Source organism: Pseudoliparis swirei, chromosome 8, assembly GCF_029220125.1.
Source record: "Pseudoliparis swirei isolate HS2019 ecotype Mariana Trench chromosome 8, NWPU_hadal_v1, whole genome shotgun sequence".
NCBI classification, from domain to species: domain Eukaryota; kingdom Metazoa; phylum Chordata; class Actinopteri; order Perciformes; family Liparidae; genus Pseudoliparis; species Pseudoliparis swirei.
The window spans coordinates 10,689,244-10,714,844 of NC_079395.1; the positions used below are offsets into that span (position 1 = coordinate 10,689,244).

At 41.0% G+C, this 25,601-nt stretch overlaps 2 protein-coding genes across 2 annotated transcripts; one reads left to right on the forward strand and one right to left on the reverse strand.

Annotated features, from left to right (window-relative positions):
• The first annotated feature begins 6,903 nt into the window (after positions 1–6,903).
• On the forward strand, positions 6,904–25,477 carry cdc73 (cell division cycle 73, Paf1/RNA polymerase II complex component, homolog (S. cerevisiae)). Its single transcript, XM_056420303.1, has 17 exons — positions 6,904–7,049; positions 7,733–7,838; positions 8,002–8,071; positions 8,197–8,259; positions 8,511–8,563; positions 8,849–8,937; positions 9,159–9,372; positions 10,629–10,727; positions 10,874–10,952; positions 12,106–12,170; positions 19,785–19,842; positions 20,745–20,780; positions 20,934–21,021; positions 21,600–21,761; positions 22,952–23,052; positions 23,518–23,659; positions 23,809–25,477. Exons 1-17 carry the CDS (start codon positions 6,919–6,921, stop codon positions 23,843–23,845), a joined length of 1,593 nt encoding a protein of 530 aa, XP_056276278.1. The 5' UTR covers positions 6,904–6,918; the 3' UTR covers positions 23,846–25,477.
• LOC130197573 (beta-1,3-galactosyltransferase 2-like) lies at positions 14,765–19,778 on the reverse strand. The gene is made up of 2 exons (XM_056420304.1): positions 17,882–19,778; positions 14,765–16,320 (listed from the first exon to the last, which is right to left on the reverse strand). The coding sequence occupies exon 2, from the start codon at positions 16,176–16,178 to the stop codon at positions 14,940–14,942; it is 1,239 nt and encodes a 412-aa protein (XP_056276279.1). The 5' UTR covers positions 16,179–16,320; positions 17,882–19,778; the 3' UTR covers positions 14,765–14,939.
• Positions 25,478–25,601: the final 124 nt, after the last annotated feature.

A 25,601-nucleotide genomic window follows, 5' to 3' on the forward strand; every position in this document is an offset into this window, starting at 1 on the left:
GACGAGCGTTGTAATACACACCAAATATCTGTTTTATAATTAAATAGTAAGTAAGAGTGAAAGGTTTGACACACTTAAATTATTCTTCTAATTTCATAACAATCAGACATTATGTCAACAGAAGTTAAAGATGAGTGCCTGTAGTTCAGGAAGAAACTTTGTCTTTGACCATCAGTAAGACGAGGCAGTCGGGAATCAGCGGCGAAGGTGGAAATCTCACTTCAATATAAGGATGGAGCAGCATCATGTATACTGAGACATACACTGTCAAATAGTCATTCACAGAGGAGGAAGTGCAATTCAAATTCAACAATGAATTATAAGACGTCTCTAGACCTCCGCGATACAACGAGAATGTAAGAACAGTGTGAATCATTTGCAATCAGACTTATTGTCGGTGCTCTGGGGGTAGTCAGACTTTCTGAATACAGTTATCCTCTCTTGTAGCGCATGGAAATCCAGAATACATAACTTCATCAAGAAACCATTACCATGGAAGAAAATCAACAGGTGCTATTTAAATTTAAACATAATGCATATTAATATTGTTTTATTTAAAATGTTCACAAAAACATTACTTTTCCTTCGTCTGCACACTCTAAAAAGCCCAACTTCAAATTTGTTGTCCAAACACATTTTTTAAAGTTGAGTCAACAAATGCCTTTGAAAAAAGTTGAACTTACTCAAAATGTCAATTTCATTAATAAAGAGTGGAATCCACTTAAAATGTTAAGTTGAGAAAACTTAATATTGTGGTTTGGGCATCTGCTGAGGTAACTAAGGCCACTGCGCATGTATGTCAGTAAACACACACACATATATATATATATATATATATATATATATATACAAATACATATATAAATACATATATATATGTAAATACATATATATACTACTTTAATCTTATATTTTAAATAATAAAATAATATAAAAATATTTTCTTTAGCCCCTGTTTAAAATACATTGGTTTTTGATACCATTGTTTGTTTATTATATTTAGATATGGATTAGATTTGGAAGGATATTGTCCATTGTTTAATGGCAGATTTGCTCCAGTTCAGGTTTTTGTCACTTATTGAATTAAAGGGAGCCTGTACCGTGAGAGCAAATGTTTCCCTGTATTTTGCTCAATTTATTTATTTAATTTAACAGACTATGAAGATTGAAATACTATAATACTAATGTGTAGGAGGTGACTCTTGTATGAAAGTGGTATATTTTAGTTTTTAAAATCTGCATAAAAATGTCTTTTGACTTTTAAATTGTATTATTACAGAATGGGAAGAAAAAAAATGAAAATTTAAAAGAGGCGGTGAATATTTATTATAGTCTCTGTATGCTTGTTTTTGTGTAGAATACAGACCCGGAGGAATCTTACGTGAAAGGAGTTGAACTGGGAATACTCCAGAGTGGGTGGAGCGGGGGTGTGGTTCAGGGAACGTTGTCTGATTGTCATCAGCTGGACTGATTGGTAATCAGATTGGTAATCAGTCCAGCTGATGACGATCTGTGTTGGTTATCTGAGTCTGTCTCCATAAAGGAGCTGGACAGACAGGAGATGAGAGGAGCGTGGAGAGCAGAGACACAGTCTGCTGTTGGAATAAACCTTATTACCGAATATCCCTCTGGCTACTTGTTGCTTATTGGTGCTTTAGGGGGGGGCACACGTCAAACCATGTTCCAAAGCTTGTTTCAAGGCCTTGATTTTGGATTCACAAAACAGATTTTTTTCTTTTTTTTTCTTTATGCAGCCATTTTGATTTTTAAGGATGCTGACCCTCTGCTGTCTATGTTCAAGTGTTGACACCTGGAATTCATATAGTTATGCAAACAAATGTTTAGTTATTGTTAATAAACATTTTGTGTTTGAAGAAGTTTGTTTTCTTTAACTGTTGACTGTTCCAAAGAAAACGGTGTACATTTTTAATTGATTTAAATGAAGGCAACGTTGCAAAGAATGTTGAGTGACGGGCAGTGAAATTTAGTAACAAAACATTTTAAGTTAAAAGTAAGGTCTCTCAACAACATTTTAAGTTAAAAGTAAGTTCTCTCAACAAAACATTTCTCAACAAAAAATGTTAAGTGCTGTTGATGTATGTTTTTAATCTACAAGAACACACAATTTAAAGTTTCTCCAATTTAATATTTTAAGTGTTCTGAACTTAAGTACATGAGTAGATGTAACTATCAAATGCAATATTTTAAACAGTGTTAACTTAAATACATAAGTACGTCTGAATAGTAATGTTACGTTTGACAAACTTAAGATATCACTTTGAGTGAACTTCTTATAAGTTGATACAACACATTGGCCCTTAGTTGAGTGAACTCAAAAAGGCTTTGCAGCTGGTTGCCTCACTTTTTTAAGTTGACTCAACTTTTTTTTTTTAGAGTGCAGACAACAAACAAATGAAACATGCCTTCTGGGAGAATCTCTCACATATTCCCATGTGTAAAAGGTGGACAAATAGCATTTTGGGACTTTCTGAAATCAGAGTTCTGTGAGGAAAATCTGGACTTGTGACTCGCCTGTCAAGAGTTTGAAACCTCTGACAGTCCGGAGGAGCGAACACAGAGAACAGCAAGTATTTATAAAGAGTCCCAAAACAGGTATCTCAAGCTCAATAATAACAGGCAGCCAAATGTGCTCATACCCAAATATAGGCTACGCAGGGCATAAAGAAAACACAATTTCATTTTCGCATAAATATTCAGTGTAACAATAATTGATGTTTTCTAGCAACCAGCATTTAAATACTTACTTTCCAACTATAGTAATGATGCAGGTGCCTACACACACTGTGCAATATTGTACTGCACAATACCTTTCAACATTTAATCGTTTTTCATCTTTCCAGGTAATCTAAGATATTTACACAATAGAGATCATCAGACAGAGTCATCAGAAACTATGTCCATCATGTTCTGTTGTGGCACAGAAGAAAATCTTCAACCTAATGGAGAATGGCTCCTTCCCACACGTTACTCAATCTGAGCTATACAAAGTTCTGCTTGCTGCACAGAAAGGCCTTGAAGAAAAGGAGCACTAGAGATCTAATGTGGCATGATTCAAAACCAATCAGCCTGCAGTATGTGCTCCATCTCCTGCACAAGGACTGGCGCCATGCATGTTGATGGTGTTAAGTGGCACAGGTTCAGGGACAGCTTTTGAGAGAAACTGTATCGGCACTTGCCCTCCCCTTAACACGACTGAAAGCAGTGCAGACAGAACACACTTGCAGAGCCAGCTTTTATTTTGCACTTAAACAATATTTAATGAAATTTGAATGAACTTTTCATGTATGCATTATGAGTCATTGCAAGTTTCACTTCATACCAATTTTTCAAGTTTTTTATTTATTTATAAAGTGGGCAAAAAAACTCCGTGTTTTCATAAAAAATGTATCCTGTATCCTTCCAGTTGATGTGCTACTGCCGCCCAGTGGTGACTGGGAAAACTTCCATATATATATATATATATATATATATGTATATATATATATATATATTATAATAATAAAAATAACTTTGAGCCATTGGTCTTATTTTTATTTAGGTTACAGGTTGTCTAAACATTGGATTGTGCTGCTGACTTAACCGGCTTCCCCCTCCTGATGACGTGTAGCGACGCTTTCTGTTCATCTTGCAAGACATTCAGTACAAATGGTTCCAAGCGACCACCCGAACACATATGTAGTTGAAAACTACTCAGCTGCACCAAGATAGGCATTTATGTTGTCATACAGGCGTTAAAGGCAAGGTTGGTCAGCTTCTTAATAAAAAAAACTAATTAGCTAATTCCTTTGATTCACTACTTTTCATTATTTACACCTAATTGTTAATGTAATGTTTATAAACTCAGTTGTTCTATATCTATCTCCCCTACCCCTCAGTCCCTCGTTGCAAAGTTGATGAAACAGTGGAAAGAGAGGAAGAGCTACAGTGGAAAGAGAGGAAGAGCTGGTTCTGGCAGCAGTAGAGCTGCCAGCTATTAATCATTAGATTTATTTTTCTCGACTCGGCATGCAACTTCTAATATATAATATATAAATTATATATATATATACATATAAAATACACATATAAATAAAAATACATATATATAGAAAAATATCTATATAAATGTATAAAATAATATATATATATATAAACTATATATTAATAAAAAATGTATATATAAATAAATAAATATGTATGAATAAATATAAATAAACAAAAGAATATCTAAATGAAAATAAAAAAATGTATATGAATGAATAAGATATATATATATATATAATAAAAATAAAATGATATACCTAAATAAATATATATGTATCATGTTCTATTATCTTCATGTGTTCCAGTTTGGGGGGGGTAATAATTACTATATTATCATATTCATCATTAAATGTCTTGCATCAACAGTTAAGGTGTAGCATGTAACTCCAGATAAACAATAACTTAATATTGTATTTTGTGGGATCAGATATATTTCACCGGAGAGAAACTATTTAAATTTGACACCATCATAACCACCTTGATCTCACATTAAAGTTAAATAACTGGTGTTTGATAGCCAACTAGCTTAAAGGCTATTCAGCTGAAAGTAAGTGCAAAGTTAACATCACACCAAAGATACATTTACTGCAGATTCCGGAAGCTCAAACTGATGCCATTTGGTAATTTGCATGAGTTTTAGTATTTCATGCTGCTTTAACCTCACACAAGAATCATGGGGGGACTTAAATATGACATCATTTTATTAAGTCTCTGGTTGGCACTGATTTATTTTGATCTGTGTCTGTTTTAATCTGAGGCGAGGTGACGTTAAATGGTTCTTTCATTCAGTCTCAGCCAGTCACTGTTGCCAATTTATACAAAAGTTAATCAAATCCTCTCATCGCTTTATGTTTCTGTTATCCAGTGTTACATTGGAGCCATTGGGAAGGACTAGAATATCTTCAACGAGCAACCACACCCTGAACTCAAAAAGTGGTGGCTGTCCATGGGAGGTCAGCCACAAAGCCAGACTATGCCGCTTCCTCTTTTATGGCTCGGAGGGAGATAATATAATGCCAGAGAAGAGGGTCCCATCAGCGTGGAGAGCGCCACAGGTCTGAAGTCCCTGCTGAAGGAGGGCCGAGGTGCTGAGGTGGTGAAGGAGATCCAAAACATTCACTCGGGATGGGCGAGCTGTCAGACTCGACCCCTAAAGCTAAATTGTTGAACCAGGAAGTTTAGAAACACTGTGAAACACAAGCCAAATGTGACAGAATACAAAGCGAGATGGAACTAACAAAGGTAGGGCCTTGCTAATGACAGTTGTTTTTTGGGGTAAACATAAGTCTGTGCTTAAATACTCAACGCCTGTCTTGAAATCACAAGGCAAAGATCCACTCATTCAACATACTCTTGTCTTCTGAAAACTACAAATGAGGCCAAGGCTATCATGGTAAAACAAACAGGACAATGAAACCATGACATCACTATTACAAAAATATGTCACACAAATTCACATACATACATATACAAGGCTATGTATTAATCTCAATTATTATAATTGGCACGTCCCGCAGACAATAATTCCCAGAGGGCCTGTGGACTCAAATTAATCGCACTATGGATAGAATTTTGCAGGATTATATATTTATTTTAGTCCACAAGCCCTCCGGGAGTTATTGGCTGTGAGACGTGCTAATTGTAATATTTTCGAATACTTGTAGAGTCTTTTTTTGCCGTATTGTATATTTATGTGAATTTTTGTGACAGATATTTTTGTAACAGTGATGTCATGATTTTCTTCTGTCCTCTTTGTCTGGCACATATGTTCGGAAGGACAGAAGCAGACACACATGTGCCATAGCCTACTCTGTATGGGCTTTGGTTCCATGCTCTCTCTCTCTCTCTCTCTGCTGACATGACTTTTGCACAAGCAACATGTGAACTGGTTAAGGTACACCACAGCATCAAAGAATAAGAAAGCTAACTGGACAACTCTGAAAATGTTATGTGCACATATTTTTTCTGAAATTTGAAAAGGAAGTCTCAAAACTTAATTTCAGACTCACGGTCCGGATACTACAAAACAGTAAATACATACAAAATAACAAGTAAAATACATTGACCTATGAATGTCTTATAAATAGACAGCTTTACCAATGTCTCTACAGCTGGGACTGGTAGTGTGTTGAACAAAACTTTATGTTTGATAAAACCATGATTATTTCATTTTCAGAGTCATTAACTGAATTCTATGCATCACAATTTTGATTTCACTGTATCTCCAGGGAAGACTGTGTTATTTAGGAACTATATTTGTTTTGTAATAATGTTTGTTATGAAAAAACAGATAACTGCTACCATGCCGTGAATAAAATGTATTGAATGTACTTCTGTAAAAAAACGTAAACATTTAGATTTAAAGTGCAATGCTTTATATTTTTTTCAAAGAATAAAGAAACGTTTGCCGCAAGGCACCAATTCATTTTGGAGAAATCCAAGCAAACAACTACAGCGGTGCTTCTTATTTTAGTCTAACACTAATAGCTGTAATTGCTGACAGCATTCACCCAACTTGTCCCTCTAATGTAACTGACTGTTTATAAAGAGGAATACATTTCTGGCCATGTTACTGTGTTACTGAGAAGGACTTGTGTCCACCCATGCCAATACAGTCAGTTACAATGATAAGACAAGGAACTGGGACAGTACTGTTTGCCAGAGTCAACAAACCATCCTATTAATGACAAAATTATGTTTATCAACGTCAGATGTTTTTTTCGACCTGGCAAACATGAAGAAAAAAATTTGTCTTCTGCCTGCTCTGACATGCGGTCTGGTCTAGAAAGTTTTAAACAGATCAGGCATCTCGCGAGGCCACCTGATGTTGATAACTGGGGGCCTTGCAAACACACTACATCAAGACAAGTGAAGATGGCGGATGTGTTGAGTGTTCTCCGTCAGTATAACATCCAGAAAAAAGAAATCGTCGCTAAAGGAGATGAAGTTATATTTGGAGAGTTCTCCTGGCCGAAAAATGTGAAGACCAACTACATAATCTGGGGGTATGTCAGTGCCAGCCTGTCTGTGAATGGCCTCTGAAGGCCCGCTGCTGAAGCCCATTAATGCCTTGCGGTGTTGGGGACGGCGGCTCGCTAGCTCCATGCTAAGATGCTAACCTAACGCGACTATTCGCTGTTGTCCTTAAAACTTTAAGCACTCTTTGGTGACTGTTGGCGTCACGCGTTCGTATTGTGACAATCTCGCGAGGCCTCTTTTTTAGCATATATACGTTTAAACTTGTATATGTTTTACAACTTTATCGTGTTGTATAGATATATACTGCGAGCTAATAGTAATAGTGATGTGATGCTAGCTAACTACTCGGGACGTTACAAGTCCTTGAGTCACAGGGGTCTAGCGGATCAAGCAGCTAGACTTCTGCTCGTAGCCTTAGTCCTGACAAGAAGCAGTTTTGTTTACACATGTTTGCTCATGTAACGCTGAAGAAGGATTAAAGTTCGTCAGATTAACGTCCACCTTATAAATGTTGATACTTTTGCGTTAATTTCAGATTCAGTGTTTTCGTTACTTCATAATTTACGTTATATTTACTTCACATTACAGACTTGTTCACTTTAAATTAACTTCATTATACAACCTGAAGCAGTTTAGTCATATGCAATGAAATAACGTTGAGGTTTGAGTGTTTTATTGTTTCTATTATTGCTTGTGTTTCTACCCTCAGTACTGGCAAAGAGGGACAACCCAAAGCGTACTATACTTTGGACTCTATCTTGTTCTTGCTCAACAATGTGCATCTTCCACATACATCCTATGTGCGAAGAGCTGCTGTAAGTGACTGGCCTAACTATCCGCGCCTTAACCTGTCAGTGTCATTATTTGAGGATAATCCATTATTTCAGCCACCTTTTCTGTCTCATGAAGCATTTTGTATTGATTTTCCTTAAATTCCATCAAAGTTTTTTAGGTGACATTATTTTATTTTGTTGATAGACTGATAACATCCCTGTTGTCAGACGACCTGATCGAAAAGGCTTGCTGTCATATCTCAATGGCGAGAGTTGTAAGTAACGCATTCTATTTTGTTTTGTTTGACTAAATCATTATGAACGCTTTCAGGAGTAGCCTCGCTGTAGTTGGTCTAATTGGTAACTTATTAATGCAGTTTCTAATGTTGTCTTTTCACAGCCACATCGACAAGTATTGACAGAAGTGCACCCATAGAAATAGGTTTGCAAAGACCAACACAAGGTAAGCTTGCATCATATTTGTTGCATAAAGTTTGAAGAGCTATTTTCACCTGCAGTAATAATTGTTTAGATTCATTGTTCTTGAAATCAGTTTAATAAATTGTATCTTCTGCTAATCCTGCAAGCAGGTCATGTTTTCACAGATCTTTTCTATTAAAGGGGTCATTGTAAGTAGCTTGGAGGTAGTCGTCGGCAGGGCAGGAAAGTTTACTTTGCTGTAAATTAATACCACTGTTTTTTGTTTTTTTTAAGTGAAAAGAGCAGCTGATGAAGTATCTTCTGAAGCCAAAAAACCCAGGATTGAGGTAAATTGACATAAAATATCTTCCACTAAAAGTTGCTTTAACACTATACTCGGACATGTTAGTCAGTGCAGCTCTGGAGCATCTACTCTTGAGTATTTACTTATTTGATTGTCCACTTCGAAATGGTCTGTTTGTACGTTCTGTAATTGAATAAATGCATTTTGTACAGTTAACAAAAAAAACACACACTTTTTGTGGCCAACCTGGCAAATCACAGGTATCAAATATTGCATCTTATTTTATTTAGCAATTTGCTAATGGTGTGTACACTGCTTTCCTCTACAGGATGAGGAACGAGTGCGGTTGGATAAGGAGCGCCTGGCTGCCCGTCTGGAGGGTCACAAAGAGGGCATCGTGCAGACCGACCAGATCAGGTATAATAATGATCTACATACTGTGCTTTCGCTATGAGGCAATAATCTCTCCAATTTTGATGAATTCACCATTGAGACAAGTTGTTATTTTTATTCAACATCCCAGTGTCAGTATTAACTGATCAATATTTATCAAATCGCTCCATGTCATGCTTTACTAAATAATGACCAGTTAATTGAAGCAGGGAGTTAATCAAACAATCCTAACTTTTCTTCTTCAGATCACTGTCTGAGGCCATGTCAGTGGAGAAAATCGCGGCCATCAAAGCCAAGATTATGGCAAAGAAACGTTCCACCATTAAAACGGATCTGGATGAAGACATAACTCTGAAGCAGAGAAGCTTTGTGGACGCTGAGGTGGATGTCACCAGAGATATTGTCAGCAGAGAGAGAGTTTGGAGGACCAGGACAACCATTCTTCAGAGCACTGGAAAGGTCAGAGTACACTTCAAGATAATGATTCACAGTGGTATTTCAAAACTGTTCTTTCTCTCTTTGCAGCAATATGTTGCATTTCCTGTCCCAACAAATACACCTGTGTTAGATTACAAAGTACATTTAAGAATGTTCTTATATTTTTACCTGCACATTGGCTTAATATTAGACATTGATTTCTGTCTTGACGGGGTCATTACACAGATTGTAAATTCGATGTAATAAATAAAGACTGAACATGATATTTTATGTCAGGAAAGCATTGTTGTACTGACCGTTTGTGTGATTTAAAGTGTCAACTTTGATGTTCTCCCAAAAACCAACAACAGCAGTGTAGCGATGCATTGTAGTGTTGCATAACATTTGGTTTTGTTGTGAGGGAAGGGATGCACTACATCAGAAAAAAAATATTTAAAAGTAAAATATCAAAATCGACCAGAAATGAAAATCTCCTCTAATATGAGTAGCCGATAACGGGGCTTGACGACATTCAAGGCACATCTTTCTTTTGAGAAGATTCATACTGATATATACTCTCACCAGAAATGCATGTTGTGACAGGGACTTGTGTGAAACATTTGGATCTCAACTCAAGCCTACCTTACTGTACATACCTGAGCTCTAATGCTGCTGTCCTATTTTTACCAAAGCTGCTGAACTCCCTGGGTCAATAGCCTTGAGTGTGGGTAATGCTTCAAGACAGTCCAACTGTGTAAATATCTTGTGTGGCAAGGTTATAATTTCAGCCACTAGATGGCAGCAATATAATTAATTTGAACCCTGTTTGTATTTCCTCCTAAAATGTTTTTCCCTGGGTGACTGAAGGTCTTTGACATACTCCTCTCAAAACCATTATACTGTTGTTTGGCCCTATCCTTGGAGAAATTACTCTGGCAGCCTATAAAATACTTTTCAAATCTAATGTGTGCACCAACATTTCTTATGTTATTTTGGCCAATCATTCTTATAACTGGCATTTCTCACACCCCAAATTGACAACTTTCGTTTGATCTCCTAATTGTACTTCTCTGTTTTGTCCCACTGCCATAACATAAGGCTGTCGTTATGTCGTCAACACACTGAAGTGTTTAGACATATGATGCTCTTACTGTTAACTTTGTTGACAGAAGATTCTTTAGTTTTAGACTGAACTCTAACATATCGATAGATGCCGCATGACGGTGTATTCAATGTTTAATTGAAAGCACACAGTAAAGTTGAACTCATCATACCGTATCTGTATTGCTCCTCTGCAGAACTTCTCCAAGAACATCTTCGCCATCCTACAGTCAGTGAAAGCCAGAGAAGAAGGGCGAGCACCGGAGCAGAGACCCGCGCAGAACACTACTCAAGCGGTGAGAACGGAATTCTAGATTTCTGGTTGTATGTAGTTCAACGTATTAACGGCAACTGCAAGTCTAAATGACCATTACGGTTTTGACGAAGCTGTGTTCTGACAGGTATGTGAAGTAAGGAATTGTTTGTTTCATGTTGTTTCCAGGACCCGTCCCAAAGGAACAAGCAGCCGGTCCCAGCTGCCTACAACAGATACGATCAGGAGCGATTCAAAGGAAAAGAGGGTGAGCTTCTGCAGATAATCTTAATTTTGTGCGAGGCATTTAAGGAAAACGGGGTTAACTGAACATTACTTGCAAGTCAACAAAACTTGAAATTTCATTTACCCCATACACGCGGTATCCAGGGTTCGTACGGTCATGGAAAAGTCATGGAAATTTAAAATGGTCATTTCCAGGCCTGGAAAAGTCATGGAAAAAACTTTAAATCATAAAAGTTTTGGAAAAGTCATGGAAATTTGTTATCACATTTTCATTTATGCCGAGTTTGAAATAATTAATATGTTTTTTAAAGAAAGACGCTCAAAATGTTAGCCGGCATACGCTCTCGATACGCAACATTTTCTAAATTGTTCATGTTTATACCGAGATTTCAGTTTGGTCATGGAAATTTGGTGAAAAGTCCTGGAAAAGTCATTGAAAAGTCCTGGAAATCCATTGGTCAACATGTGTAAGAACCCTGGGTATCATGACATGGTAGATGCTTCATGGTACTTTTAGGAAGATAAACAACATAACTTCCTCTCTAATGTCTATTAATAACATTTCCTTCAAACAACAATTTTTTTCTTGCCAAAAAACACATTTCATAAGATTACATATGAACATAAGATATCTCAAAGACTCTTTTTGTTCTTGATTTTATTTCCTCAGGCTCCTTAAAAGCTGGAACAGTCTTGTAGAAAAATACGTATAGTTGAGTGTTTCAGTTGCAATGCCACTGATGTGCCGGTGTCAGGGCTTTGCTCCGCTGACCCATGCCACTATCTTTGTGGTAACTGAGCAAACCAGTCAATCTACTGTAAAACCCTGCCATTTGAGGCCTCTGTGACTCCTGTGTGTCCTGGCCTACACACCACTTGTTTATACTCTTTTCCCCCATTTGCAATGCATGCAGTCATATCACATCATCAGCTCTCAGAGCAACAGGGATTATCCTCTCTGTACTTTTGGTTACATTTGAAACGGGGATTCTACTTCTTTGACATACAATAAATCATTTGTAGAGATACGGTTGAATATGGGTTTGGATTGAGTGTAAGAATTGAACGCTTCAAACTGGGTATATAATCTGTGTGCATTATATTGTATTACACTTGTATTATACTCTATTTTATTCTGCCAGTAATCTACAACGTAGCCTGTGTTGTTTTCTCAGAAACGGAGGGTTTCAAGATCGATACCATGGGCACATACCACGGCATGACCCTCAAGTCGGTGACGGTAAGAGCAAAACCTGACCGGTTGCTAGTGTTGTAAGAAGACGATTTCACTTTGCAAACTTCCAGTGAATGTTCCATATATATTTATTGAGATCTGCTAATCAAAGCCTCAATGTAGGGCTGGGCAATAAATCGATATATCAATATCTTAATATGAGACTAGATATTGTCTTGGATGTTGGACATCGTAACTTTGGCGAAGTGTCTTTTCTTGCTTTTTGAAGCGTATACAGTCTAATGATCTTATTTCTGAACTTACCATACTGTTCTGGCCATTCTTTTATTAGCCTTTAACCAGTTAGTCATCATATTCCTATTGGATTATTATTTATCAAATCTATTTGTATAAATATTTCGTGACGGCACCAAGAATGTGTTTTTTTTCAATAATTTGGAAACCTTTATTTAAAGGTGCGTGAAAGGGATTTGTCAGGGGGCGATATCTCAAGTAATGATAAATGTGCTACATTCTCAATTGTAGCAGCGTTAATGTTTTCATGTCTTTTGAAATGACTTCATTGACTATTTGATGCACATGTGGAACATTTATTGTCACTGGCCTGTCCACTCTAGTTTTAGAGTAGCCTGTATCTTTAAGGCGGCATATATCAGGGTTTTTCCTGGGTCAAAATGTGTCTTCGGTGCTCCTAAAAAAATGTTGTCTGTTCGTGCACGTCGGGCTGTTGAGTAAGTGATCAGCAGCTGGCCGCTCGGTCCATTCGCGCACCTCACAGTTGCGTATTGATCAGACAAGAAGACACGCTTATCAACTCCAATGTTTCCCCTACCATTATAACAGGGTGAAATCTCCGCACTCTCACTAGCACCCCCCCCCCCCCCCTTAACAACTCTTCTCGGCTCGCGCGCGCCAGAGCTCCGATGCCGGCGCGCGCCTCGCTCAGCCGTGATGCGCGCACACAGGTGAGCACACCTCAGTGTTAAATTAAGCTTAGGGCACCAACATGGCTAGCGGCACTAGTCCCGCCCCCCTGAAGCTGTAAACCTCGGGGAAACACTGAACTCGATTAGTTGATCAAAACAGAACGAGGGTTCGGCTGTAGCCGACTTGAAACATACTATTGAGAACATATTCGCTGATGTGCACGTGATGAACACAGTTTTTTTTTTTTTCCGTCGCAGACTTTTTTTTGCCTTAGGCGCTCGGGATTTGTCATAGGCATTCGGGAAAACGGCTTAGGCGCGCGCCCAAATTTTCTCTATGCAGGAAAAACCCTGTATATAAAACACATACAGCAAATCTTACAGTTTTACAAAAGGGAACCCTCACAGTGAAACACAGCTTATTCTATTGTAAACAGTGGCGGTGCGTCCATAGGGGGGGCGCTAGGGCGCCGCCCCTCTTAAAATGTTGAGATGAAAAAAAAAAATACATCCTTTCAAAAAACATTATGTGCCAAATCATTTAAATAGTAAATATACCGTGTTGACGCGCTAAATGTGTGTGGGAGACCGTCAGCCTGTCAACAACCACTTAAGTTAATGTGAAAAAATATAATATATCGCCACTCATTATCACGGAGAGAAGCCCCGCCCCATTTTCGGGACACCGGCCAAACGTGTGTGCGGGAGCAAGCAAACATTTCACAGTCGTTTCGGCAAGGACGGCTTCTCATTGGCGGATGAAACGTGAATCTTGGGGCACAAAAATGTGCGCTCTGGCTTTCACGTGACTGGACTATTCGGCAGATCAGAGACCGGTATCGTTCCCTCAGCCAGAGAGCTCCACGGAGCTACGGGAGCAGGTAGCTAACGGAGCTGTTAGCTGGAGCTCAGTGAGTAATGCGCTGTTTAGTTTCCCCTGTCTGTTGTTCCAAAGTCCTGGGACTGAAACTCTGGACTACAATGGGGTGAGGGATCTAAAAAGCTTCAGACAAGTGTAAAGCACGAATCTTGCTGCAGTTATCTAGCTAAGAGCATGGAGCTAACTCACTAACAGCCTGAAGCTAACCCTGTTTGCAGAGCAGAGCAGCAGAAGGAGACCGAACTGGCATCGAAAACACAACGAAGAAGTTCTGAAAAACAGACACATTCCCTCAAGAATAATGGAAACCGGTTGGTTACAGACATGATTGACTTTAACCAGAGAGTTATTGAGAAGTTTGACCACTTTAAAGAGAGGAGGGCTACTTTTCTTTACAGTAGTGGGTCTACCGTACTCTGTCACCCAATGTAACATGTGATCTCTTTCTGACTCTATTCTGCTCTGAACCTCTTTCATGTGAGGGTGAAACTCTTTTATTTTGTAAACCTCTGAAACCCAACCCAATGTTTCTTAAAGCTGCTCTGAACCTCTCATGCCCAAAGTTACAGTGTGTTGATAGTTGTTATTGGACAGTGTTGAGCACGCTGTGTTCTTGAAATAAAGCTTTGTTTTTTACAATATTCTACTCAAAACCTCTTTTCTTCTCATTGTTGAGTGATATTTAAACTGCGTCGCCCAACTGCGCCCCAAAAAAAATTTCACCAGCCGCCACTGATTGTAAAATATTACGGGGTACATACACTTGCCAGTGTCGTCCAGTTAGACGGACAAACATCTGTCATCTGTTTTGTCCAAAATATTTGACAATAATCGAAAAGCAATCATCAGTTTATAGATACACAACATATATGTATAAATTGTATTGTGCTCCAAAAATGTATAACGTTGGGATTAATCTCTTGATATCAAGTTAAATCATTATTTGTATGCAAGGAAAGTTGAATGATAACAAAGTTAATCCGCTAGTCTCTCTTGGTTCATTCCGTTTCAATGTCTCCTTCCTGCGCTCAACACGTTTATGCAGGCGTTGTGTTTGTTACTCTGGAGATGATGCCAGTATTTAAGTAGTTCATTGGGATGAAACCCATGTGATGTTATCAGATGGCTGTACTTGCAGCTGGAATAAGACACCCGCCAGTGGTTGAATAGGAACTCATTGGGTGGAGGAGTAGGCTCGATCTGGAGCTTCGCCAGGCATATTCCCACATACACATCCTCCAGATGCAAGAGGCGGATCCTTAGTGATGCACGATAGATTTTTGCCGCCAGGTCTCCAGAGAAGACGTAACCAGTCCCAGAGCAGAAGGTGGGATACTTTTCACCTGGGTACAACTCAGGAGGCATGTACCACTTACTGTCTTTGTTTCGGTTTGGCGCATAGCCTCTCATGTTATTGCCTGTGAAGTAGTTCTTCTTAAGCTTCAGTTCTGGCCTGAGCAGCTTGTAAATGAGGTACTCTGTGTTGAGGAACATATCGCTGTCCGTCTTCATGACATAGCCGGCTTGTGGGCAGTGAATTGCCACCCAGTTCATTCCCATCAATGTCTTTATCGTCAGGTTTTTGTAGGTATCCAGAAAGTCCTGCTGAATGATATCACGATGCCTCTGGCTTTCTGCTTCGAGCGTCCTTTGCTGTAAAAGTCCCAGCTCGCCCTCATTTCTCCCCAGCAGAAACAGCCGGATGAATCCCAGAGCAGGAGCCACGCTCTCATTCCCCCACGTCTGCCGTATGGCATTTCTTGCCTCCACCTGCCGAGCTTCAGTGGATATCAGCAACACCAGAAATGGTGCACGTCTGCCGTCTGCGCATTTGTCCGGCTCATTGATGATATAAGGGAAATACCCGTGGGTTATAGTGCCAAGAAGGTCTCCCTCTACACTCTGTTGGCTAGTGTTGGCTGCCAGAGTGTGTTCGAAACGTGGGTCTTCTTGAGGAGAGGAGACGACCTCCTTCTCAGGAGAGCTGATGTTAGCGTCAGACTTGAGATTCTGATGAGGAACAATGACAAACCTCCACGCTGAATGTGATGTGCTCAGGTTCCCTTTGGGTCTGGGGCGATGAAGTTCTGCCCATCCGTACTCCACGCGATTGCCTCTCCACAGGGGCATACCTGTGAACTGAGTCGGCCACACCTGGTGAACCAGAAATACCAGGAGACCCAACAGTGAGAGGAGGAGTATACATTTAGCTGTGTGTGCACAGCAGTGGCGTCGTCTCCACTGCATGATGGGGTGGGTGAATTATTTAAGGAGTGCGACCCCAATAATGATCGCTCATTTGAATCACTTGACACTCGGATGGTGTTATTGTCTGATAAGCCAGCCGTACGGTGGGAGTCCGCTCTATTGTTGCACGTGTTGTGATTGCCTGGGAGACAGAGGAGTAGAGAGGACATATTTGAGCAACAAGATGGATACGACATGGCACTTTAAGCTGCTGCTGATTAAATACATACATTAAGTGAAGACTAACATGAAGACCCCGACCGGAAGGGTTATCATTGTTAGTTTTATGACGCTCGCCTCTCCTTCTCACTGCTCTCATCAGGCTGCCGTTTTTTTGTTTTCAGAAACTAAACTGAACGCTGGCTGCCCAGCTCGTAACGACCAAAGACGAGCGACAAGCTGGTGAACATATAGTAAAGCATTTAGCGGCCAAATATTTTGCTCAGGGTGGTGAAGTCCAATAAAAGCTGAAAGGAGAAGATATTTGGGCACGAGGCGTCCAGAAAAACAATTAAATAATGTTGCTCTGTAATTGCTTCATGTGTAAATGCGCAGCTGTTTGCATTTTTAACTGACCGGTTTTACTGCTCTTCTCTTTCTGCCATACCTCGTTTGTAAATGTAATGAATTACAATCCTCCGACGAGGATGTCTCTTAGTGACTACCTCTCTCTTGCCCTTAGTCAACATGCACATGCTTGGGCTTGATCTATTTCCTCAAAGACGTTATACAAATTATCACAACCCAACCTACATATAGCTATTAATCAGAAAGACAGGGATGTTTACACATGTCCACACAGCCCTACGTGTTCATATTAAAACGCATATGGTTTGCTACGTCCAGACGCTCCGCCAGAGTTTTTGAGCATCCATAAAGGGGGAACCGGTGCGGAGGATGAAGTTGAAAGCTCTGGGGTTACATCCCAGGGTGGAGGAGCGTGAACGGAGAAGGGAGCTGATTCGTCGAGCCCCGATCACGTGGCTTTGGGCAACAGTTCGACCTCGTTGTTGCCCCGAGCAAAGAAATCTGCCGTCGCTCTTTCCGCCGTTCTTCCTCCGCAGCACTAATGCAACTAAACCATCTGCCGTGCGTAGAAAGTCTGCGTCCTGTTTACAGCATTGCGCGCATGCCCAGTGGACGTGAACGCGAGTGCACGTGCGACACAAACGGCGCTGTGTGGACAGATCATTTAAAAAACGGTACCGAAACGCCCGTGTGGGCGGAGGTCGCTTTAAATAAACGTATCAGTGTAGCTGTCGTCCTCTTCGGGGAACTCGTAGCTATCTACCACAAGCATGCACACGTGTGTGTGCGTGCGCGCGCGTGCGTGCGTGCATGGGCAGAACACGTGTCGGAGCGCCCGTGTCGCAGTGTCCATCTGCTTTGGCGCATCGTCCCCAGAGACGTGACGCTAATGCTGCCGCTGGTCAGAGGGAGCAGAGAGCCGGTGGTTGACGGCTAGCTGCAGCCGGCCGTCCTTTCACTGTCCTCGCTTGTCGTATTGCGTGTGTATCAAAGCAGTAGCGGGTGGATCTCCGGATGATGCACAAGCCCTACACGTCTCCAAATGTTCTGCATTGCTTCGATCCATTTTTCTTCTTCTTCTCCCTTTTCCTCCTTGATTCAGAAGCTCTCACGTTAACGTCCCTCCCCCCATGTGCACCTCTCTCCTTTTCTGTTTTCCGATTTCCTCTTCTCACCTTCCCGGTTCAGCCGCCCCTTGCACTCGGCTCTGTGCTGTCCTTGTGTTGTCTGCGTCGGGGCTAGAGGGGAGGAAGATGAGGGGGAAGCAGCGCTTGTGAAGAGCAGCTCCAGGCTTGGTGGCAGTCGCTCTCCCATCACGTCACGCCGTTTCTGCTGCTGTTGCTGCCTGCTCCGTTGGGGGGGGGTGACCTATTTGTATTCACGCCCCCTCTCCAGAAAGAGGATTAAAGCATTATCTCAATTTCTCGTGCTGTGACGTAAGCGGAGGCATGTCGGCATCTGATTGAAAGATGTAAATGATGCTCCAGCAGTCTCTTGGACAGTGGCCCTCACAAGCCTCTTTAGTTGCATTCTCTCATGCGCTTCCAGCCGGTCTCTTGTGTTGGATGATAATTGGAAAACAAATAATTCCAGCAATGTGTCTGCTGCGCTCATTCCGCCATGGTTGTCTGCCATGTCATTTTAATTCTACCCCAGTATGAGTGGGAGCTCCAGAGGAGGACAAGAGAATAAGGGCGCTTGTTTTTTGCATGTCTGCTCATTGGCAGTCACGACTCTGCCCATATTTAAGATGTATGCTGCTCAAATTGAATCTCTATATAAGTTGATGGTTAGTGGTAAGTTATACCTTACATTAGACTAAAGTGAAAGGTTACACTGTTTTCCATTCACACAAATATTTAAAAGTATCTCTTTCAACCGACATAGAGGTATTGTCCGGGGGGCATTATCCTTACGCAGTCAATAAATGCATCCAGTTCATTACCTTCGCATTGAAAATGCGGAAGGTTATGTTTTGATCGCAGTGTATTTATTTATTTATTTGTATGCGTGTTATTCGCTTAAGTCAAAAAGTATTAAACCGAATCGCATGAAATTTGGTGGGATGATTGGTTGTTATCCGGGGACCATTTGATTAGATTTTGGGATCGATCGGGTCAAAGGTCAAGGTCATGAAAAGGTCAACATCTTCTTTTTACCATAGCACGGTCAATTTATATCCAATTGGCATGCAACTAATGCCAAAATGTTCATAATTCAATGCCCAATCTTGTGATATGAGAAGGTATGCGCTCTACCGAGTGCCCATTCTAGTTGTTTAAGTTGCTTAACTTGAGGTATTTCCCCACAGATGTTAACCTGTACTTTTAATTAAGAATATATTATTTGAAAATGTTGGTTGAAATGATTCACTGGGCTGCACAGCCACGTAGGTCTCGCTGTAGGAGGCCGGTTGTCGGCCACAGACGCACTGCAGGGGCACGAGAGCTGATGGACAGCGTTGTGTCTTTTCTGTCATGGAGAAGTCAGTCGAATCAACTTGGGCTGTAATCTGGTCATCACTTAAGCGTGCAGATAATTTAACATGCCATTTGAATGCAAGGCTCTGGGACATTTTGATGGGTAGTTTTCACAAGTACCACCAGGTTGCTCCTGTGAGCTCCAGCGTGTGAAGTCACTGGATGACGGATAACTGCTGGACTGATTCCTATTGTGGCCCCTACAAAGAACCTGCCTCCCCATTCACCAAATTCACACATACATGCACACACGCGTATCTACAGGGAGTCAATGGGAACCTGGACTGAGTGCAGGGTGAGCAACTATCAGCAAATTATGTGTTTTCCAAGAGGATTTCTATAAGTGGAAACGTTTCTTTCTCAACATTTTATTGCACAGAATACTTTGATAAATGCTTGAAAAGTTCCCAGTGATTAGCTAATAGTATTTTTTGCTTGAAAAGCATTTCTCCTCCACAGACACTCAGGTGGTGGTGTGTCAGAGCTGTTGGTGTTCAGCTTCTACTCCCTCGTGTGTCTGTCTGAATGAGTCGGCTTGTTTAGCAGTTGAATGCAAAGTACATTTATTAATTTTCCTCTTTGATGTCATGTTTTCTAGGAAGGAGCCTCTGCCCGGAAGGCCCAGACCCCTGCGCTGCAGCCGGTCCCTCGTCCAGGTTGGTACTAAATCTGATAAACAACTACATTCATGCATTTGTCTGCTTACATTGTCGTACAGTGTTTTTGTGAAGGCTCCACAATCCAATTGGACAACTGGAGTGCTATTGTTATTTCGGACAACTTCGACAGAATAAAGATGTGTGGCAAGCAGGGTATCTCTCTGTTGACTCATCACGAATTCGCCCCAATTGTTCCATCCGCCTAATAATTAGTTTGCCCTTGAATACCATGACATCACATCATTAATCTGGAGCCTCGCAGCCCCGTCTTGTGTCCTACGCGTTGGGATGTGACGCTACTACAGGGTTTCATACTCTTACTTAATGTTTGGCTTTAAACTAGCAATGCTTCCACTTTTACTCACCAACTGAGAGAAATTACAAAGAACTTGAGCATTAAACGTCTAGGTCACATTCTCTGTAATTTTGACTTCTGCCAAGATCATAGAAAATATGAATGTTTTCTGCATGAAACGTCCTCTGTACAAGGGACTTTTGTTTGGGGAGAAGAATCCCGTGTCTGTTTCACTGCTTTAATACTGCCCCAAGAAGCGGTTTCTGGAGGGAGGGGGAAATGTGAGAGCACAACAAATGCGTCTTGTTTGTAGTAAATGATGAAGAGACTGGTTGACTGACATATTTGCCGTGCAGCAGTGATATCAATATAGGAGCTGAACTTCAAAATATGCAAATACTTTTTAAAAAAGGTTATGGTATAACATTTTAACGGCAGGGTATTACAATACCTTTCTAGTACAGGAACAGGTGTAGCAGACCTGAAACGGGAGAACAGTAAGGCGGGTTCATCAAGGATCATTTGTATCATTATTTACCTCTCGGTGAAATATAAGGCATATATTATGTTTATTTGAACATTCACATTTTTCTGTTCCCTCTAGTTTCACAAGCCAGACCTCCACCGAACCAGAAGAAAGGTGAATTGCTTTTAATCGGTTTGATTTGTGGCAATCATATAAAAGTTTCTAAACTTTTATATATATATATATATATATATACATACATACATACATACATAATGCAAGTGTATTTTCCAGCACTATCTGTTTCACGTTCATGACTCTAAACAGGATCCCGGACCCCCATCGTCATCATCCCCGCTGCCACCACCTCGCTCATCACAATGCTCAATGCTAAGGATCTTCTCCAGGACCTTAAGTACGTGTGAATTCTGAAAACATCTCTCTATTATAATTATAACTATATAGTTATAGTTGAATGAAAGAGTTGGGCCTAATAAGTGAGAAACATTTAAATAATTCAAAAAGCTCTTAAACCGATGGGCTTCTGATCCAGACGCTGAGCTGAGCTTCGTCTGGACTCTGTATCGACTCATAACTTGAGGAACGCAGAGCCCAAGTTAACGATATATAATTCAACAACTGTATTGCCCTTAAGCGGTCTAAATAAGGTCGGCCAGAGCATGTAGCTTTGGGCTCCTTCGCTGCATAATTGAAACTTGAGGTTAAAATATCTTGAGTAATCTTATTTAAAAATATGTACGGTTATTTAGATATATGTCCTCATTGACAAGCATATCTAATCTACTACATGAGTAGAGCCACAAGTCTAACTATGCAATGCTGGATACATTTGAGCAAGTAAAAGCAATAAAGGGCAATTCTACGAATAAATGTCTGTATGCGTGTGCGTGACTGCAACAGGCCTCCGAAATGTCTATTTGCATCTTTCTCATCTTTTCCAACATTGCGTATATCTTGTTTGTACCACATCAGGTTCGTCACGCCAGAAGAGAAGAAGAAGCAGGGCATCCAGCGCGACAACGAGGTTCTGCTGCAGAGGCGCAAAGACCAGATCCAGCCGGGAGGCGCGACACTGAGTGTCACTGTGCCGTACCGCATCATCGATCAGCCGCTAAAACTGGCTCCACAGGACTGGTGAGCGTTCCCATTGGCCCTGAAAGAAGGACATGTTGTATTCACCTGATGTCTGTTGTGGTTCCTCCTCAGTTTAATTATTTTCTCATTCTTCCCTTATTAATAGTGGATCTCTAATTAACCCTTGTGTTGCCTTAGGGTCATTTTGACCCGAATCAATATTACACCCTCCCCCCGCCTTAGGATTAATTTGACCCCATTCAATGTTTATGTCGGTGTTCTTTCGGTAGTCAACAAACAAACATAAAGTGCCTCACACTTAAACTTGGAAAACAATATTAATTCTAATAATTTTCTGGAGGTTTTAATTGCTGGCGTCAAATTGAACCCAAAGGGTAAAATATGTTAGTAAATATAAAGGTAACAGGAGGGTGAAACATTGAATCGGGTCAAAATGACCCAAAGGCGGGGGGAGGGTGTAATATTGATTCGGGTCAAAATGACCCTAAGGCAGGGGTGCTCACACTTTTTCAGCATGCGAGCTACTTATTATGTGACCGAGTCAGGCGATCGACTGACGGGGTGCTAGTGAGAGTCGCGCGCGAGCCTTGAAGAATTGTAGACTGGGGGGGGGGGGGGGGTGCTAGACTTTTATTTTGCTCCTTCCCGTTGCGCAAACCGTGTCGGAGCTGCGTGCACGAGACGGCGGGCAGAGGACTGTTAACGCGACACGTAGAGACATAAATGACATGCTGCTGCTGTAATGTGGCGCTATAGAGAAAGTGACAGGGGGGCGGGCCAATTTTTTTTTATATCATGCGAACTACCATACAACGCCGCGATCGACTGGCAGGTCGCCGCGATCGACCGGTCGATCGCGATCGACGTATTGAGCACCCCTGCCCTAAGGCAACACAAGGGTTAAGAGTAAATGTTGACCGTTGGTACACAGCACCAAGTGCATTAAATGACAGATGTACGCTAATGTCACTCATTGATCATAACACAGTGGTGGTGTGATATCAGGCAGCACCGTTAGTATTAATTGATGGCAGGTGGTAGATTTTGTATCCCAAAAAAAAAGACAATTAAACTAAGTTACTTGACAGTAAATCAGAAAATAACTTTTTAATTGGTCGTTGCGGTCCAAATGCAATGCGTTGCTCAGAAGGGGAAAGTTCCTGCGGTAGAACAAGGGCTCAAAATGTCTCCTCACCACAACAACAACCAATGCATGTGTCTTCCTGCAGGGATCGAGTGGTGGCTGTATTTGTGCAGGGTCCTGCCTGGCAGTTCAAAGGGTGGCCGTGGCTGCTGCCTGATGGATCTCCTGTCGACATTTTTGCCAAAAGTGAGTCATGAGGTCTGAAAAGTTCTTTCCAAATTGTAACCATACTGTAACTATTTATCAAACATAACTGTCAACATTAGCAACCACAAGCTGATGCCTAGAGTGGCCTCAATATTCAAATAATTCATACCTTGTTGATTGGTCCAGTGTATTTGTGTCCTGTGTCCCATGGAAGTGTTTAGTGCTCGACACCTGTTTTTATATTTGATATTTTAAGATCCTACTTAAGCTTTTAAAATGTGAACGGATCTGATCAGAATGCAATCAGAGCAACAGCTGCAACTATTCTGAGAAGCAGGTTCCACAAGTTGTTTTTGAGGCGAGAGCGGTTCGCGATCCTTTCCCCTGACGCAGTGGGACACATGTCGCCGCCACACGGAAGGCTGCTCCTTCATGTCTGCCCTCAAACCAGATTAATATTAAAATGGATGAACATTAATGTGTGCGTGCCTGTTTCCCTTCCAGTCCGAGCCTTTCATTTAAAGTATGATGAAGCGAAGATAGATCCCAATGTGCAGAAGTGGGATGTGACCGTCCTGGAGCTGAGCCGTCACCGGCGCCATCTGGACCGACCCGTCTTCCTGCGCTTTTGGGAAACCCTGGACAGGTATGTCTGCATTATTTGTGCATGTTTACGTGTGCCCATCTCTATATTTCGCTTCTGTTACTTATTATTCTGCTGTTTTGAATTATGTTCATTAAAACGATGGCTCTGCACAAACTCACCACTCTCCCCTTCTCTTTCCCCTTCATCAGATACTTGGTGAAACACAAACCTCACCTCAGGTTCTGAGCCCAGATCAGAGCGTCTCGGAAAATCCTGCAAAAGAATTCATCGACCCCTCCGCCTGTCCTCGGTCCACCTCTTGCGGACGCAGCCCCTTTAATTGCAGACGCCATCCCATATTCCAACATAATCCCCACGTTGACAGGAGAAGGAGAACACAGCATCCAGTGGACCTCCTCCGACACGTCCTCGTGGAGAGGGGATTGAGGGGATGTTTCTGGTTTTGTTGTAAATGTTTTCATGTAGTACCAAAAAATACCAAAATATGTTTTATATTAAAAAAGGCAATATACTGTGGAAACAATTTAAAGGAGCATAATGGGGTCGAAGGGAGAGGAGGTTTTCATTGATGTCGAAGAAGAAAGGGCTTTTGAATTGTATTGAATTGAATTTTGAATTATGCTCAGAACTGTTTAGATTGAAGGAAACGTGGAAATGACTCTTGGTACAAACAGAATGACCACTGAGGTTGAGGAAAGACTTCCTTTACACTTCTCTTTTGTTTTCTTTTGGGTGTTTTGGTCTGAATGTACATATATGATACGATGGAGCTCGTCGAAAGCTCTTTGAGCAGAGAGATGCGGCGAAGTGACGCTCACACGACGAGAGGAGAGGAGGAGGCCGTTCTTGGCTCAGTCTTTTAGACGGATCAGCACATCTCTTGGTCATGCAGTGGCCATGTTCAAGTCTTCTTTTCCTTCTTTGTTGGTGTTGTGCTAGAGGAGAAACGTGATGGAAAGTATTGCTTTAAGTTGTCACGTTAAATTGACAATAAAGCTTCCAGAGAAACAAATATCTGTGCACTGCCTGTTATAGATGGGTGTTCCTTTTTTATTCGTCTCCCCCTTTAGTTTTATTTGATGGTAAAATAATGAATGTATGCAGGGTTTTTCCTGGGTCAAAATGGGTCTTCGGTGAGCCCAACATTTTCGGGTTCGGCTGCAGCAGACTTGAAACATACTATTGAGAACATATTCGCTGACATGCACCTGATGAACACAGATTGTATTTTTTTTATTTTTTTTCCATCACAGACTTTTTTTTGCCTTAGGCGCTCAGGAAAACGTCTTAGGCGCGCGCCCAAATTTTCTCTATGCAGGAAAAACCCTGTGTATGTAAAGGTGACCGAACGGAGAAGAGTCCCTTCTTAACCCTCCTGCCGCCTTCGGGTTAATTTGACCCCATTCAATGTTTAATGTCGGTGTTCTTTCGGTAGTCAACAAACAAACACAAAGTGCCTCACACTTAAACTTGGAAAACAATATTAATTCTAATAATTTTCTGGAGGTTTTAATTGCTGGCGTCAAATTGAACCCAAAGGGTAAAATATGTTAGTAAATATAAAGGTAACAGGAGGGTGAAACATTGAATCGGGTCAAAATGACCCAAAGGCGGGGGGAGGGTTAAATATTTAATCGGGTCAAAATGACCCGAAGGCAACACAAGGGTTAAGGGTCCAGAAACGAGGCTGGATTACCAACTATGCCCGAGACCTTCAAAACATCCAGTCAGTTGCTTTCTGTATATCGGTTTAGTAAATTAGCACCACTATAGAACAGCTGGCTCCTAAAATATATAATGTAATGTTGTGTACCTGTTAATCTAGTTTTAAAGACAATAGTATTTAGTTATGCGTTACATTGGTGCATTTTGCTTATTTTAATCAGGAATAAGTGATGTTGGACACTTGGGGGTTTTGGCCACTTGAAGGAGAATCAAGCTGTAAACTCAACATTGACTTCATCTTTAACATGACTAGTGT

Bases quoted from the DNA above. Each gene is read 5' to 3' on its own strand.
- cdc73 (XM_056420303.1), top strand. From the start codon at position 6,919: ATGGCGGATGTGTTGAGTGTTCTCCGTCAGTATAACATCCAGAAAAAA. The intron at 7,839-8,001 runs GTAAGTGACTGG...TTTTGTTGATAG, and splicing joins CCTATGTGCGAAGAGCTGCT to ACTGATAACATCCCTGTTGT. The intron at 12,171-19,784 runs GTAAGAGCAAAA...CATGTTTTCTAG, and splicing joins TGACCCTCAAGTCGGTGACG to GAAGGAGCCTCTGCCCGGAA.
- LOC130197573 (XM_056420304.1), bottom strand. From the start codon at position 16,178: ATGCAGTGGAGACGACGCCACTGCTGTGCACACACAGCTAAATGTATA.